This window comes from Zeus faber (genome assembly GCF_960531495.2).
Source record: "Zeus faber genome assembly, chromosome: 7".
Classification (NCBI taxonomy): domain Eukaryota; kingdom Metazoa; phylum Chordata; class Actinopteri; order Zeiformes; family Zeidae; genus Zeus; species Zeus faber.
Genome location: NC_137203.1, coordinates 21,482,476 through 21,496,950, shown reverse-complemented (window position 1 = coordinate 21,496,950; position 14,475 = coordinate 21,482,476). Strand labels below are relative to the sequence as shown.

The following is a 14,475-nucleotide window of genomic DNA, read 5'->3' as shown; positions in this document are numbered from 1 at the left end:
TTCCGCCTATCACCGATTTCTTATTATTCATTCCCGAGGCTGGCGTCTGAGTTTTGTACGGTAAAGTACGCTGTGTCTTGGTGAGGTATGTCTGTTGTGTCTTGTCATGAAGTCTAGTCCAAGATGCTGGATAAAGAAAGCAATAATTACCGGAGCCCCAAAAGAGAAAAATCCAGTTGTAATTCGTAAGCAATGATGACGTGAGAGTTCTCAAAAGAACTTGGACGCCTCGCTTGGCTTCTTGAGGTCCTAGAGCCTCAAGGAGATGCTGATTCGGAAAGGCCGCGGCTTCATGGTCAGACCAAAGTCGGCGCTGAGGTCCAGCTGCTGGCCCGGAATATTCCCCACGCGCAGCCCGTGGAGCAGCGTGGTGAGAAAGACGAACATCTCCAGGCGCGCGAACCCGTCGCCGAGGCAACGCCTCTTGCCCATGCCGAAGATGAGGACCTTCTCGGTCAGCTCTTTGTTGAGGCGTCCTGACGGGTCCAGGAACCTCTCTGGGCGAAACGTGTCCGGGTCGCCCCAAAACTCTCTGGACCAAAGGTCGGTGAAGATCGATAAATCGTCAATAAAGGGAACAAAAATTCAAAGAGGAGCTATAACTACAATGAGATGGTACTCACACGTCGTGGTTGACTTGATACTGGTTGATGAAGACACAGGTGTCTTTGGGGATGAAGTATCCGTTCAGGGTGGTGTTTGTGGTGGTGCTGTCATGCACGCAAGAAAGGACATATTAAGCTTCAGGGAGGTTGACATGGAACAGCCGCTTGGAAGATGTGTTTTCTTACCAGTGAGGTATAGTGAAAGGGACGTAGGAGGCGTGGCGGAACACCTCGTAGAGGAAGGCCTCGGTGAAGGGCATTTTTGGCTTATCTGCGAACCTGGGAAGCCTGGCCGCGCCAATGTGTTCATCTAAGCCGCGGAGAACAGATGCGCACAGATTCATATTCAGTTGAGATTTTAAGGGTTAACGCCGAATGGGGGACAAACTCTGGATTCCCATGTTACAAACAGGACGTCAAACAGAGCAAACTGTGTATTTAATACTTTTCTTGAAAGATTTTTTCATCAAACAACGTTCAATCATTTTACAAATCACTGTTCGCATGGCAGATAAAAAGCCATGCTTTGGTTAAGTTTCCTCCTGAGGTCCCTGTGAACCCAGATCGAATCCCCACTGAGGGATAATACTGTGGCTCCTGAGTCACACTGTCACTTTTGAGGGTGCAGGACGAGTGAGAGGAGTTAAGCCGCGTGTGTTGGTGAATGGTGACCTAGCGTGCTCCTGCCTTTGTGCCCGTCTGGAACACACTGGAACACTAGCGGCTCTTGGTGCCTCTTTCTCACTCCCTCGCTCTTTCTGATTCATCCTTTCCTCTCTCTCTCTCTCTCTCTCTCTCTCTCTCTGCCCCCCCACCCCCCTGTGAAACTACAACGTGCCTCAGAACAGTCCGTTGCATTGCCCTCATCTTTTGTGTTTGTGGGTAATCGCCGCCGTAGCAGGTGGGAACTATCCGTCTGGGAAAGGAACTGGAGTTGGGTATTGTGCGTGTCATATCGATAAATATACTGTAGTTCATTTACTGTTCTTTGCTATATGAAAGTCACACAGTCTGCATTTTCTCTCTTGATAAACGTCAGATAAGAGATTTTACTTTTTAAAATGTGGGTACAGTATGTTTATTTATTTATAGTGAATATTAATTTGGCCTGGAACAATTCCTTCAAATTCCTCTTCTTATTTGTTATTGTTTATTTCTGATAAGGTATTACACCCCCCCCCCCCCACACACACAAAAAAATGTGTATGTGAGTGTTTCAATCCTAAATTGATCTGTTTTTTTTGCTGACAGGTAAGACATTGGTAACATTGATTCATTGTACAAGACATAACAAGGACATTTAAGGACGATACCTATCTCCTGGTGTATTCCGTCCTGTGTGTCAGGAAACTTCACCAGGTACAGCAGGCTCCACTGTAAACCAGCTATAATGGTGTCAAACCCTGATGGAGGAAAAAAAAAAACGTCATCTAAGTGAATGGTCACCTTTATTATATCCAACATGATCAGCCGCAGAATGTGTTAATCCTAACTGAGGAGGCTGGCGGGAGCTCATTTCTACTCCTCCGAACTGACCTGCTCCAAAGATGTCTATGACAGTGTGAATGATCTGGGTGTTGGAGAGCACAGAGGCGTCCTCTTCCTCTTCTCTCTCCTCGCACAGAGCGATCAGGGCATCCGTGATGTCCCGAATGCAACCCTGCCATTACGTCCATGCGGAGAATGTGGGTGTCACACAACAATTATAGTCGGGGATGAAGGCAAACACACACGCAACAAAGCAACCTGTCATAAGGCTTTGCTGGTGAAAAAAAAGTGCTTTGGTGAAACTAAAATGGTGAAAAAGGGAAAGAATGATTCAAATTATAATTAAAATAATTGCAAATCTAAATAATTCACTAAAAGCAATTGCAACTGCTCAAAATGCTATTTTGGAAGCAAGCCGTCTAAATGCCTGGATGGTAGGTGACACGTGCCTTCCAGTAGGTTGCTAATTTCTAATTAATGTGCGTGCAAACATTTTAAGCACTCTGCGCAAGAACAAAGCTTCTTCCCAGGGAACTTGTTCTCATTTTTCGCTACAACTGAACAAACAGCGACGAGTGTATGAGTGAAACATCAAATTAAAAGCTGGATGCGAATTAGCGGGTCCGATCTACGGGAAAAATACTATGATTCTCTTAATCCAGAGCAGTAGTTCCACCTGAATTCCTCCTTGTTCGCGGGCCAAGCCAATAATAATAATAACCATCGTCGCAGCAATCGACACAATGTTTAAACTTCACGAGGTGAATTATGATCATGTAGGCTTGGGAGGAAATTTGCGATTTTTGCAGTTTTTGTCACTACCAGACATGTATTTTTAAACCAAATATAAATCTAGACTTGGGTAAAAGTCCCTCCATGTGTGTGCTCCACCCATGCACCATTTACATGTAACCATATTTTGGGGAAGGCTTTCACTGTGCGGAATACCAACAAAGAGATGTGATTTTTCCAACGCCGCTATCCTTTACACCCGGCTTCCTGTTAATCTCCTGGTCACTCCAACCCTGTTTGTCGCTCAGCATTTTTAAAACCCTCCCATACCTTGTCAAACGTGTTGATGTGCTCCTCGATGCTCCGCTCCATGAAGCCGTTCATGGTGCGGATGTGCCGGACCATCTTCCTCAGCGAGGGACTCGGGAAGTAACGGAACACGGGGAAGAAGTCGGCCAGGTTCCCGGCGGCGAAGATCCTGAGGACTTCGTTGTTGATGTGAACAATGTTGAGGAACTCCTCGTCGTTGTAGTCGTACCGTTTCCCGAAACAGAGGGCGCAGATCACGTTGGCCACGGAGGTGACCAGGGGCAGAACCGGATCGAAGCCCGCCTGGCTGGGGCCTTCCCCCGGCCCCGTCCCCTCCTTGGCGGCCCAATCCCGCATCAGTTCCGCCATTTTGGCCGCCTCGGCGCACACGTGTTCCTCCAGCAGGCAGGTGGCTCCGGACCCCCTGGGCTCGGCCTGGGAGAAGGACCGCAGGGCGTTCTTGCACAGCTTCTTGTGCAGTGTCCAGCCGGGGCCGTACTCCTCGCTGAAGGTCATGCTGTTTCCGTTGGCGACGGCCGAAAAAGTGAAGAGGTCGGGTCGCCCGGCAAAGGCTTCGCCCTGCCGAACCAACGCCTGCCTTATGGTGGTGTGTCCGCTCAGGACCACCACGGTCAGGGAACCCAGATGAATCTGGAAGACATCAATGTTTAATCGCTGGCCCCGCACAAAACATGGTTTCATACACATATATGTCTTTTATATACCTTGAAAACATCGCCATACTGGAGCCATAACTGGGTTAGGGAGAGGTGGATTTGGTCCCCCATCTGTAGTAAATTGCCAATAAGGGGCCATGGTTTGGGCCCGGGAGGAGGTGGACAATTGATATGGTCCCGCTGAGAAGGGTGGTGCTGGTATATGGCTTTGTGGCTCTTACGGCCCCTGAGGGCCACCAGAAGAAGGGTAAGAGCACACAGAGCCATTGTCACTCCAGACAGGGAGATGCAGGGGCTCTCCTTGATGGGAAGAATCCCGAAGGTAAGTCTCATGATATAAGACGCTGTGGAAATGAGGGACAGACAATCAGACAGACAGAGACACAGCCTTTTCAATTTAAATTTATTTGGCAGGCAAAGGCAAACTGACATCCGGCCTTCATTAACATCCCTGAACCCTCCAGGCTGGTAGTAGTAACGTAAATGCACGCATTGATGATGAATCCAGGATGAGCGCCCTGAATCTACCTCTCCCACAGGATACCGCAAGCCTTGCACCTGCTTGAGAGGCTATCCCACCTAAAGTCAAAGAACAGCCTAGCAATTCAGAACATCTCACAGCGCGTCGTCTTCTGTAATGTAAACTGCAGAAAGGGAGGTAGAGCAGTAATAAATGACTTACCAGGCATTACTGAGGCAGCAGTCTGTGGTGTGGTCCCTGTGGATGTTCCAGAGAGAGTAGTGTCCAGGGCCCTCCCACCAGTGGGAGCAGCCTAACCCCCTGCGAGGGGACCTACGGCCCCTTGGGACCAGTCCCATAGGAGTCAATGAGCGCATCGACCCATTTGTTCCCAGTCAGGCCCCATTTAATCATGGAGCGTAACTGTTCCCCGTGTCCCACAAAGGAGCCACGAAACGCTGCCACACAATGTGCATTATGGGTAAGGCTTTTTTCTCTTTTGATGAGTAGGCTACTTTTCCGTTTATATGCTTGGTCCAATTTGCTATTTCACTACCAAGAGTAATTTTTTTCTTTGTCATAATCACACACAGAAAGCAATCTTTATTTTAAGCTCTCTGTCTCTAATTTTCGGCAATAGAATGTGATCTTCTAGTGTCTCAAATTGGTGTCACGTCATTGGAAAAACGATCCCGGCAAATCTATGCTTTCGGCTATGAATTCAGCTCTGAAGTGACTTCAGAGCTGAACTCAAAATAAGGGACTTGAACGAAGTCCTGTATATTGGCCCCCATAATTAGATGTGTCATTTTAGCAAATGCCACCAGATGGAGCTCTTTCTCCTTTTAAGCTCATCTGTGGCCAATGGAGCCGACAGTTTGCGGGTATGTTTTCAGGATCGCGTCGTCTCACAAAAAACGAATTCCTCTGCAAACAACTTGCTTCAGAATGACTAACAGGGGGAGGGAGGATATTCTGAATTGTAATCAAACACAGATTACTTGTAATGTGTCAATTATGTGAGAATGTGTAGTTAAGAGAGAAACAGCGTAAACATTTACCCTTCTATTTAGCCTAAAAATTCTAATTTCTGACTTTCCCCCAATTATCTCACTCTCATTTCATGGCCAGAGGCTCGCAGCTTTAACTTTTCTATCACCCAGCCCAGGCCCTCATTAAACATAGGCCTAGCTGCTGCCTGTTCAGTTTCCCCGTTTTCTCCATCCCTCTGTTTCTGAATCTCTCCTTTCTCCACAGCATCCCCCTTTTTCTCACTTCTCTCTTCCTCTCTCTCTCTCTCTCTCTCTCTCTCTCTCTCTTCATCGAGCCGTCCTTTTAGTTTAGACTCAACCGTCGGACACCCGGTGCTGTCAGCCGGAGCGACAGCTCCTTTGACCCGCTGCTCCGTGTCCTCTCCTGGCCGGGGCACCGCACCGGCGGGCCCTGGTCATTAGCTCTAAAACCGGTTATAGACACAACTGGAGTGAACATCTTACAGGGAGCTGATTCTATTGAGAAGCAAAACAAAACTGAGAAAACATTGAGGGAAAAAAACCCGTGACGTGCCATGGATAAAAAGAGAAAGAGGCACATAGTCATAGGTCATAGGTTCCAAATCCTGGGTCTGCGGCCCGCTAGGAGTCCATAGTACAAAAAAAAAAAAAGATATTTTTTTCACAAAATATATAAACTAATGACGTGAATTCTGTTTTTTTTTTGTGTGAGATTTGCACTTATTTTTAAATTATATTTGTGTAGGCTACTGTTGGACCTGGGGGAGTGCGTATGTGTGTGTGTGTGTGTGTGTGTGTGTGTGTGTGTGTGAGGAGGTGCTCAGCCAGAGCCTATAGTCGGGTAATAGGGCCTGGTAAAAGTTTGAGAACCCACTAAATGGTAATGAGAAAAAAGTCTTTGCTTTATATACACTGGGCGGCATGCATGGCAGTTTATTCGCACTACCAGTGGTGACTGGTCTAATCACATGTGAATTTTTCATTAATTGAAGGTAGCATTGGTGCCTAAAAGTCATCACATTGTTGTTGCTATAAGCTTTATATTATGTAGTTGTGGACAAGCTATGGAGACTGGGGAAAAGGAGTTATCAGTATTTTACTCCACGGTCAAGTGTATAGGCCTAAAATTGTGCTGCTTTTTTCCATTGCCGCGGTCTATAAAGGGAGTTAAGTTGTCCCAAAGGACAATTCTCAATACGTGTCGGCTCTCCAGACAGAAAACGAGCTGTCCAGACGCAGTTATGCCATTGCATTGTTCCGGGGAGACAGCGGAGCAACAGGAGGCCCTTTATCAAAGCAAACATCTCCCCAATTACTATGTCCATCGCCTTCCACATTCTCCTATCCCCTGCATTGTAAAAAAATACAAATAAATAACTAACTAATAAACAACAGAAAAAAAATGTGATGCCCATTTATTTGTTTTTGCCATGTTTTTATTAAAACGATCAATTAATGATATATCAAAAACATAATTTAAATAAAATAAATAAATTAATTAAAAAAAACTAAACAAAGGGTTTTAAAGGAGAAACCGAGAAAAAATAAATTCCCATCTAACGCAGACACCCATTTTTTTTCTTTTTTTTCTTTTCATTGTTTCTTTCTTTTCTTTTTTTTGATTCTATTTAGTTTTTAATAAACGGGATCGATTAAAACTTGACCGGGGATAATCGAGGGAACGGCCCCGTCACGTCAAAAACGACAGAGCGCGTTTCACGCTCAGGAAGTTCGAGCGGTGCCCGCCCTTTCATTGGCTGCGTTCAAGTTCCTTGGGAAAAGTAGGAGTTTTCTGGGTCTCAGTGAAGCGTATAAAAGGCGGACTGGCTGCTGAGTCCGTTTTTACTGAGCAACATCCGAGACCCAAAGAGAGGAGAGGGGAGATAGGCGAAACCATGCCTGTGAATGCAGTGGGAATCTCTCAAATTGCAGGTATTTTTCATCATCATCGTCTTCCACTGCTATCCCTACCATTCTTTTTTTAAAACCCTGCTGTGACGCTTGAAAAAAATGAAAATATTTTGATTCAGAAAAACCCTTGAATACACATGGCTATTCCTGATGTGCACCCCTTGTTTTGGTTTTTTTTTACATATGCGTTTCATCTATGGGATGAATTACAGTTTATGTGAAAAATTTGGGTGACCTGATAATATTTTTTTTCATACTTGATATGTCCTTTGAGGAAAGTTTAGATTTTAAGTCAGTACAGCATTAAGCTATAAACTTGACAAATCAGTCAAGGGAAACTGAAACAACAAAAACAAAAGTGAAACATCACCAACAGAAGAAATGAAATGAATACATTTAGACTATTTCCTCCTTGACTTGAATTTAATTATTTTCTCATCTCTGTCCATATTATGTAGATGTCTAGTATGTTTTGATAATGTATTAGTTATGTGGGTGACATATATCCTCTGAAATCTTTATCATGGAAGTCCAAAATCATAGTACTGTGCTGTATTTGGTGCCTTGCACTTGAGTTTTCATAGAGTGCACCCGCTTTGAAAATATGTCTCGAAAATAAACAATCTATACACAATGGATGCTGTGTTGCTCTCGTCTTACTCCCAAGTTTTTTTTTTGAATATTAAATCGAGTGCACCTCCCCTCCAGGAGTTTCGCTCAAGGCCCGGCGTCCCCGCTCTCCTCAGATCCTCTCTCTTCTAATGAGGTCAATCCAGTCCAGAGCTCCACCGGCCCGACTTTATGGTGCCAGTCGAAACCCCTGACCCCGTGGTGTTGCTCCGCTGACAATGCCAGTACCTCATTTGGCACGGTCTCTATGTATTTCCAGAGGGAGGGGCACATCTTATACACAGGGTTATGACAAAACAAGAAAGGAGCTATTCTCACTCAGTGATCCAGATTGTTCACTTATGCAGCCGAGCGCACAGACCACGCACGCAGGGCCCTGCGCTGTATGGGGATGTACGCAGATTTAGACGTCCCTCGCGTGCAAACCGGCTCGTCAGTGTGGACTCAGACGTATGTGCGGTCGGCGGGAGACGGACGCAAACTGTAAAGTGAAAATGCACAGCTGCCACCTTCTCATAGGCCCGCGCAACACATGCCAAAACCAGATTCAATGTATGTCTCCTCCAGAGGAAAAAGAGGCCGCGATGACCTCCAGGTCCATCGGCGACTACCAGAAACCATCCGGCAACGGCCACAGTCACCAGGGTCCGAACCAGAGCCAGAACCACGGAGACGGGCAGGAGACACGAGCGCTGCCCGCGCCCATCCCTGACCTGTCCATCCAGTACACCAAGGTAGGCTGAAGACGAGCCCGTCCTCTGGAAATCTGTTCACGGGCCTCCTTTTGGGGGAGAGAGCCGTATAAAAAAAGAAGGAAGAGTTCAACGTTTGTGTCTCAAGGGAAGAGAACAAAGTACAGCGTGGTCCTCTGTAATTAGGAACCGCTGGCCTCAGCGGCATGAAAGATGGCTCCCCCCACAACAAGGGAAAGATGGTAAAACGTTTTATTAGTGGGGCTGCCATCGAAGGTAATTTGCAGTGATTTACTCTTTTAATCTAGCGCTTTTTACAAGATGCAGATGCGTCTCATAAAAAAAAATTCACAACAGGTAGAATGACTCTGAGAATGAGAACGGAGCACACGGGCCTGTTTCTCATTTCATCGCGTAGGGAATAGTTGAAACGGGTCCCGGTATGGAAGCGCAAGCTTTGTTCTGCATCCAGACTGATTGGCTAATAATGTTTTGAACATTTTGACACGCATTATATTGTTCACCTGACGACTCCCGTCTTCGTCTCAGCTTTTTATCAACAATGAATGGCATGAGTCCCTCAGCGGGAGGAAGATCCCCGTGCATAACCCCGCCACGGGGGAGCTGCTGTGCGAGGCGGAGGAGGCGGACGCAGTGAGTGCCTTGTTCGTCGTCCATGCGCGTTCTACGTAATTTGGACCTGTTTGAGGGTCACCGTGACGTCGCCACTCTTGCAGGAGGACGTAGACAAGGCGGTGCGGAGTGCAAGAGCCGCCTTCCAGATCGGGTCGCCGTGGCGATCCATGGATGCGTCGGACCGCGGCCATCTGCTCAACAGACTGGCCGACCTGGTGGAGAGAGACCAGCTGCTACTGGCTGTGAGGACCACACCAAGACATGATGTCCACAGTCGCTCGTTTTCCCAGCGAATCTCATTTTATTTAGTAACGACTGTGTTATTGCATCGCTCCCAGACATTAGAGGCTTTAGACTCGGGGAAGGTGTTCCTCATGGCGTTCTTCGTAGATCTCATGGCCACCATCAAAACTTTGAGGTATTACGGCGGCTGGGCGGACAAGATCCATGGAAAATCCATTCCCATAGGTGAGGGAGTGAGACACATTCTTCATTGTTATGAGACACACAAATCTGAAACTAATTTGAAAAACTCCTTTTCAGATGGAGATTATTTTACCTACACACGGCATGAACCTATAGGAGTGTGTGGCCAGATCATTCCTGTAAGTAGAAAAAAAAAACCAAAGCCCCTTTCCCACATGGAGTCCGTAACATTGCTGGATAAAAAATATCCAGAAAAGGCACTCGGTAGCCATTCCCACATTGGCCTCCTTTACGGAAAAGTTCGTTATGGAGTCTGCTCCCACATAGATGCCTGTTACGGATACATTACGTCATGCTCGCGTGAGATGTGTCTAAAATCACGCGAGACAAGGCAACAGAATCAGTTTTGTTTCCAGACCAGAGCTACCCTCCCCGTCTCCCCGCCCCTGCCGGACGCTCTTGTTTCCCTCCGCTGACAGAGCCCCTGTCTCCGGACGCCATAACCCTAACCTGAAGTTATTAAATCACTGTGATCATTTTCAACCTGTCCTTGGGCAAGCCAAGCGCTTGTGCTTGATGTCAGCACACCACACCCCTAACTTTAAAAGACAAGTCTAGGGCCTGAGCGGCATTTCTGAGATGAAAAAGAATAACATTTAAGAATATAGAGACCTGTCTCCGTAGAGACTGCACGTGTTTCAGTTTCTTGTCTTTGCCGAGCTCTACAGGTCAGATCGAACTCGCCATTTTTTATATATAATATTTGTACGAAGTCAATATTTGTAAAACCCTGACAATTTGTGATTTATTTGGATCCGGCTCCACCCCCACTTTACGGAAATGTTACTGCTTCGATCGCCACACACTTCCATTCACAGCCGTTCCGGCATTATCCCAGAAATGATAGTACTTCAAGAGCGGGGAAATTTATGGAAGGACTTTTATGGAAAATCGAGACCGTCTCCTTTTCGCATATGATGCCAATACGGAACATTGCCAGTAGATTTATATTTTACGCCCCTTTCCCACCAGTGCAGGTGGGAAAGGGGCTTAAGAGAAAAGCCACATTCTGGATGTTTGTGCAGCCATTATCTCACCATATAAATTACGATTACTTTATAATATACTTTACTTTATAAAGCGAAGTGCTAATAACAGTGTAGTTATTATATGTGTCAATAGACCTAGATTTCATTTAAATGTATTTTTCCAAACTTGCATTGTCCACTTAATGTACTTAAAGTAATTTTTTTAAAGACCAGAACACAAAATACTAAAGAAATCTGACTTTTTTTCAACCTTGGTTGATGTTCCATTCAAGGTTCAGAATAAACCATCAATATAAATGTAGTTGTCTCTGCTCTGCCTGTAGAGGGGTGAGAGTGCAACATGTCCATAAATCCGGATGGATGTCATTTATTTCTCGCAGATTTATTTAATTCCCTCAAGATGCTCTTTTGTTCTGTATCGAACTTCCTCTTGTCGTTTTGAGCCTTTTGTGCGGATGCGCTTGCTCTTCCCTCCGCAGTGGAATTTCCCGGTGATGATGTTTGCGTGGAAAATCGCGCCGGCGTTGTGCTGTGGAAACACAGTTGTGATCAAACCTGCTGAGCAGACTCCTCTCACAGCGCTGCATATGGCATCGCTCATCAAAGAGGTACGATCCAGATGGAGCCGGGATTAGTAACACACACACACGCACACACACACACATGCACACACACGCACACACACACACACACACACACACATGCACGCAAGAAAAGAAAAGGACAAACGCTTAAAGATACTTAAAGTACAATTTACTACACTTCTATGAAAATTGATGAGGTGAATTTCATGGAGATGCCTGTGACTAGACTTAATAAGACCAATCTCTCACTGCGCTCCCAGGCGGGGTTTCCTCCGGGCGTGGTGAATGTTGTGCCGGGTTTTGGGCCCACAGCCGGCGCCGCTATCGCCCACCACATGGACGTAGACAAGGTAGCCTTCACTGGATCCACAGCTGTGAGTGCACACTGAAAATAAAAATGGATTCTACAACGTCCCAGTCCAGCCTGGTCGTTTATGCATCGGGCTAAGTATTCCTGTATCCTAACTGGGTGTGTTGCCTGATGCCGTTGGGCGCTAGGTTGGGAAGCTTATTCAGAAGGCCGCGGGAGACACCAACCTGAAAAGAGTCACGCTAGAACTAGGAGGGAAGAATCCCATCATTGTCTTCGCCGACTGTGATTGTGAGTTGATTTTTCTTCTTCCTGTAAATGCTTCCGACTGTGAATATTGATAATAAACACGTGCGCAGGTAAATCCGCGTCATTGTCATTGTACTTTATCGTTGTGATGATAGAGGTGTGAGTCGAGAGGAGAGTGTGAATCCTTGACGCTTTCTCCAAACCAAGGTTTAAAGACCTGTGTTTTTGGCTCGCACATCGTCTGAGTTTGTTTCTCAGGAAGAACAAAGCCTTAAACTGCTGTTTAAATGTGCGGGTGAATCCAGTGGGCCAAGATACAATTGATACCTCCTGCATGTTTATGGCCGAGAGGGAAAACGTCTTGGCGTCTTTAGAGTTATTGGTTTTTATGAGTTCTTCAGTACTGGAACCACACGTGCGCTGTGAGCACGATGCCAAACAAATTCACAACAGCACAAGTATTGACAAGGGCGGATATTGATAAACGGCTCTGGGCTCTTGGCTAGAGAGTCAAGTACCCAAGGTACCGCTCCATATCTAGTAACAATGATGACTGGTGACACCCTCTTGCAGTAGAGTACGCAGTGGAGCAGGCCCACAGCGGGCTGTTCTTCAACCAGGGCCAGTGCTGCCTGGCGGGGTCCAGGCTGTTCGTGGAAGAGCCCATCTACGAGGAGTTTGTCCGCCGCAGCGTGGAGAAGGCCCGCTCCAAGGTCCTGGGAAACCCCTTGCTGCCGGGGGTGGACCAGGGACCACAGGTAGGATTTGTTTTCGTCTTCTCAGTTCAATAACTACACGGAAGATTCACATCGATCGCATTTGGTCGCTACCCGAGGAAAGAATTACTGATGTTTTCCAGTCATCTTGGCATGGTCTGGTTCACGTGAGGAACGGTGTCTTCCCCTGCAGATCGATGTCAAGCACTTTGATAAGATCATGGAGCTGATCGAGAGCGGGAAGAGGGAGGGGGCCACGCTGGAGTGTGGAGGCGCCGCGTGGAACCAGCAGGGACTTTTCATACAGCCCACCGTCTTCTCCGATGTTACGGATAACATGCGCATCGCCAAAGAGGAGGTGTCCAACCACACACATATAGACACAAACATGCATGCACACATACATACAGTATACAGACTCGGCACAAGTCGATCATTTTGTATCTGTGTCCTTTTAACCCCTTTCGTTATCGTCTCCCTTCCTCTACCCCGTCTCATGCCTTTTCTCAGATTTTTGGACCAGTGCAGCAGATTATGTGTTTCCGCAGCGTACAGGAAGTTGTCCAAAGAGCCAACGCCACCCACTATGGCCTGGCGGCCGGGGTGTTCACCAACGACATCGACAAGGCCCTCACAGTCTCCTCCATCCTTCAGGCCGGCATGGTTTGGTACAGAGTTTGAAGGAATATATCATGCTTTGTATTGAGTGCTTTGGACGTGTAAATTTGATTGATGATATTGGTCATATCCAGTAATTCTATTGCTATTTTCTGTGTATGAATTAAAGTTATACTAAGTGGCACTCAATTGCATTTTTATTTGAAAATTTGTAGATAAAATATGTATTTATTTTATATTTATATATTTTTAATCTATAAATATATTTTTAATAATTATAAATATTTTTATATTTTCTATTTATTACCTGAATTTCCCCCTGGGGATTAAAGGTGTTTTTTATTGTCTTATCTTATCTTATTTCAGGGTGAATTGCTACAATGCCATGAGTGCCCAGTGTCCCTTTGGGGGCTTCAAGATGTCTGGGAACGGCAGGGAAATGTAAGTGACATCGCAAAGCAGTTCTTGTCTTTCATCTTGTCTTTGTCCTTTGTCCGGTATTGCATAAGAATCATTGGGTGTATTTGTTTCAGGGGTGAATATGCTCTTCAGGAGTACACTGAGGTCAAGGCGATCACAATCAAAATTTCACAGAAGAACTCATAACATGAACACAGGTTGATTTCCACTTAGATCTACTGCAGGTCCACAACCAGGCCGCGCCCTCAGAGACACTCCATTAACTTTTCAAATTACAATGGCTGTGTTCTGTCTTTTGATTTTAATATGGCTGTGATATATTTTCCTGTAATATCTTCTGATCCATATTACTACATCTTGTCCTACCTACGGCATTGTGCATCAAGAGTTGTGTTGTCCACTGGTGGAGCTGGCAGTTGTGTATTCATTGTGTTTTCATGTAGGGAATGTGTGAAATTTTATATATATTCATTGTTATGAGATGAGATAACACCCTGCTACCACTGACTCATTTTATTAAGCTGTGTTACAAAAACTCAAATAGAAAGACATTTACAAATTATTTACAGCACATGGGATTTCTGGATGAAATCAATAAAACCGTTGACCCCTATTGATAGCAAATAATGTTCACTGTACTCTCCTTATGAATGTAGTAAACAGGATTATGATGCTGTATGTGATTTAACATTGTACTGCTATGACCTTGTAATAAAAGTGTTTTGTTTTTTCAATCCTGCCAAAATGTACAAAAGCCAGCATTTTTCCTCTTTCTTTGTCCGTGTGTCTTTTAAGCTGGGTGATACTGTGAAATTCCAATACATACAAACTCCTTGAATGAAGACCAAAAAGATGGTGCAATGCAGTTGTTCTGAAAATGGCCATAAAGCCTAACTTTACAAGGTTTAATCTACATGGGTTCCTTGTCTATCTGCCACGAGGAGCTATTA

At 45.6% G+C, this 14,475-nt stretch overlaps 2 protein-coding genes across 2 annotated transcripts; one reads left to right on the top strand and one right to left on the bottom strand.

Annotated features, from left to right (window-relative positions):
• Positions 1–249: 249 nt before the first annotated feature.
• Positions 250–4,144, bottom strand: cyp1d1 (cytochrome P450, family 1, subfamily D, polypeptide 1; the record flags this gene model as incomplete). The annotated part of the gene is made up of 7 exons (XM_080004046.1): positions 250–532; positions 624–710; positions 792–915; positions 1,919–2,008; positions 2,142–2,265; positions 3,156–3,785; positions 3,860–4,144. 7 exons carry the CDS (start codon positions 4,142–4,144, stop codon positions 250–252), a joined length of 1,623 nt encoding a protein of 540 aa, XP_079860172.1.
• A 3,027-nt stretch (positions 4,145–7,171) lies between these two features.
• Positions 7,172–14,260, top strand: LOC307232707 (aldehyde dehydrogenase 1A1-like). The gene is made up of 14 exons (XM_080003834.1): positions 7,172–7,216; positions 8,393–8,559; positions 9,067–9,171; positions 9,255–9,395; positions 9,492–9,621; positions 9,697–9,758; positions 11,108–11,236; positions 11,473–11,586; positions 11,711–11,813; positions 12,345–12,529; positions 12,681–12,845; positions 12,998–13,155; positions 13,472–13,546; positions 13,639–14,260. The coding sequence occupies exons 1-14, from the start codon at positions 7,180–7,182 to the stop codon at positions 13,709–13,711; spliced, it is 1,644 nt and encodes a 547-aa protein (XP_079859960.1). The 5' UTR covers positions 7,172–7,179; the 3' UTR covers positions 13,712–14,260.
• The last annotated feature ends 215 nt before the right edge of the window (positions 14,261–14,475 follow it).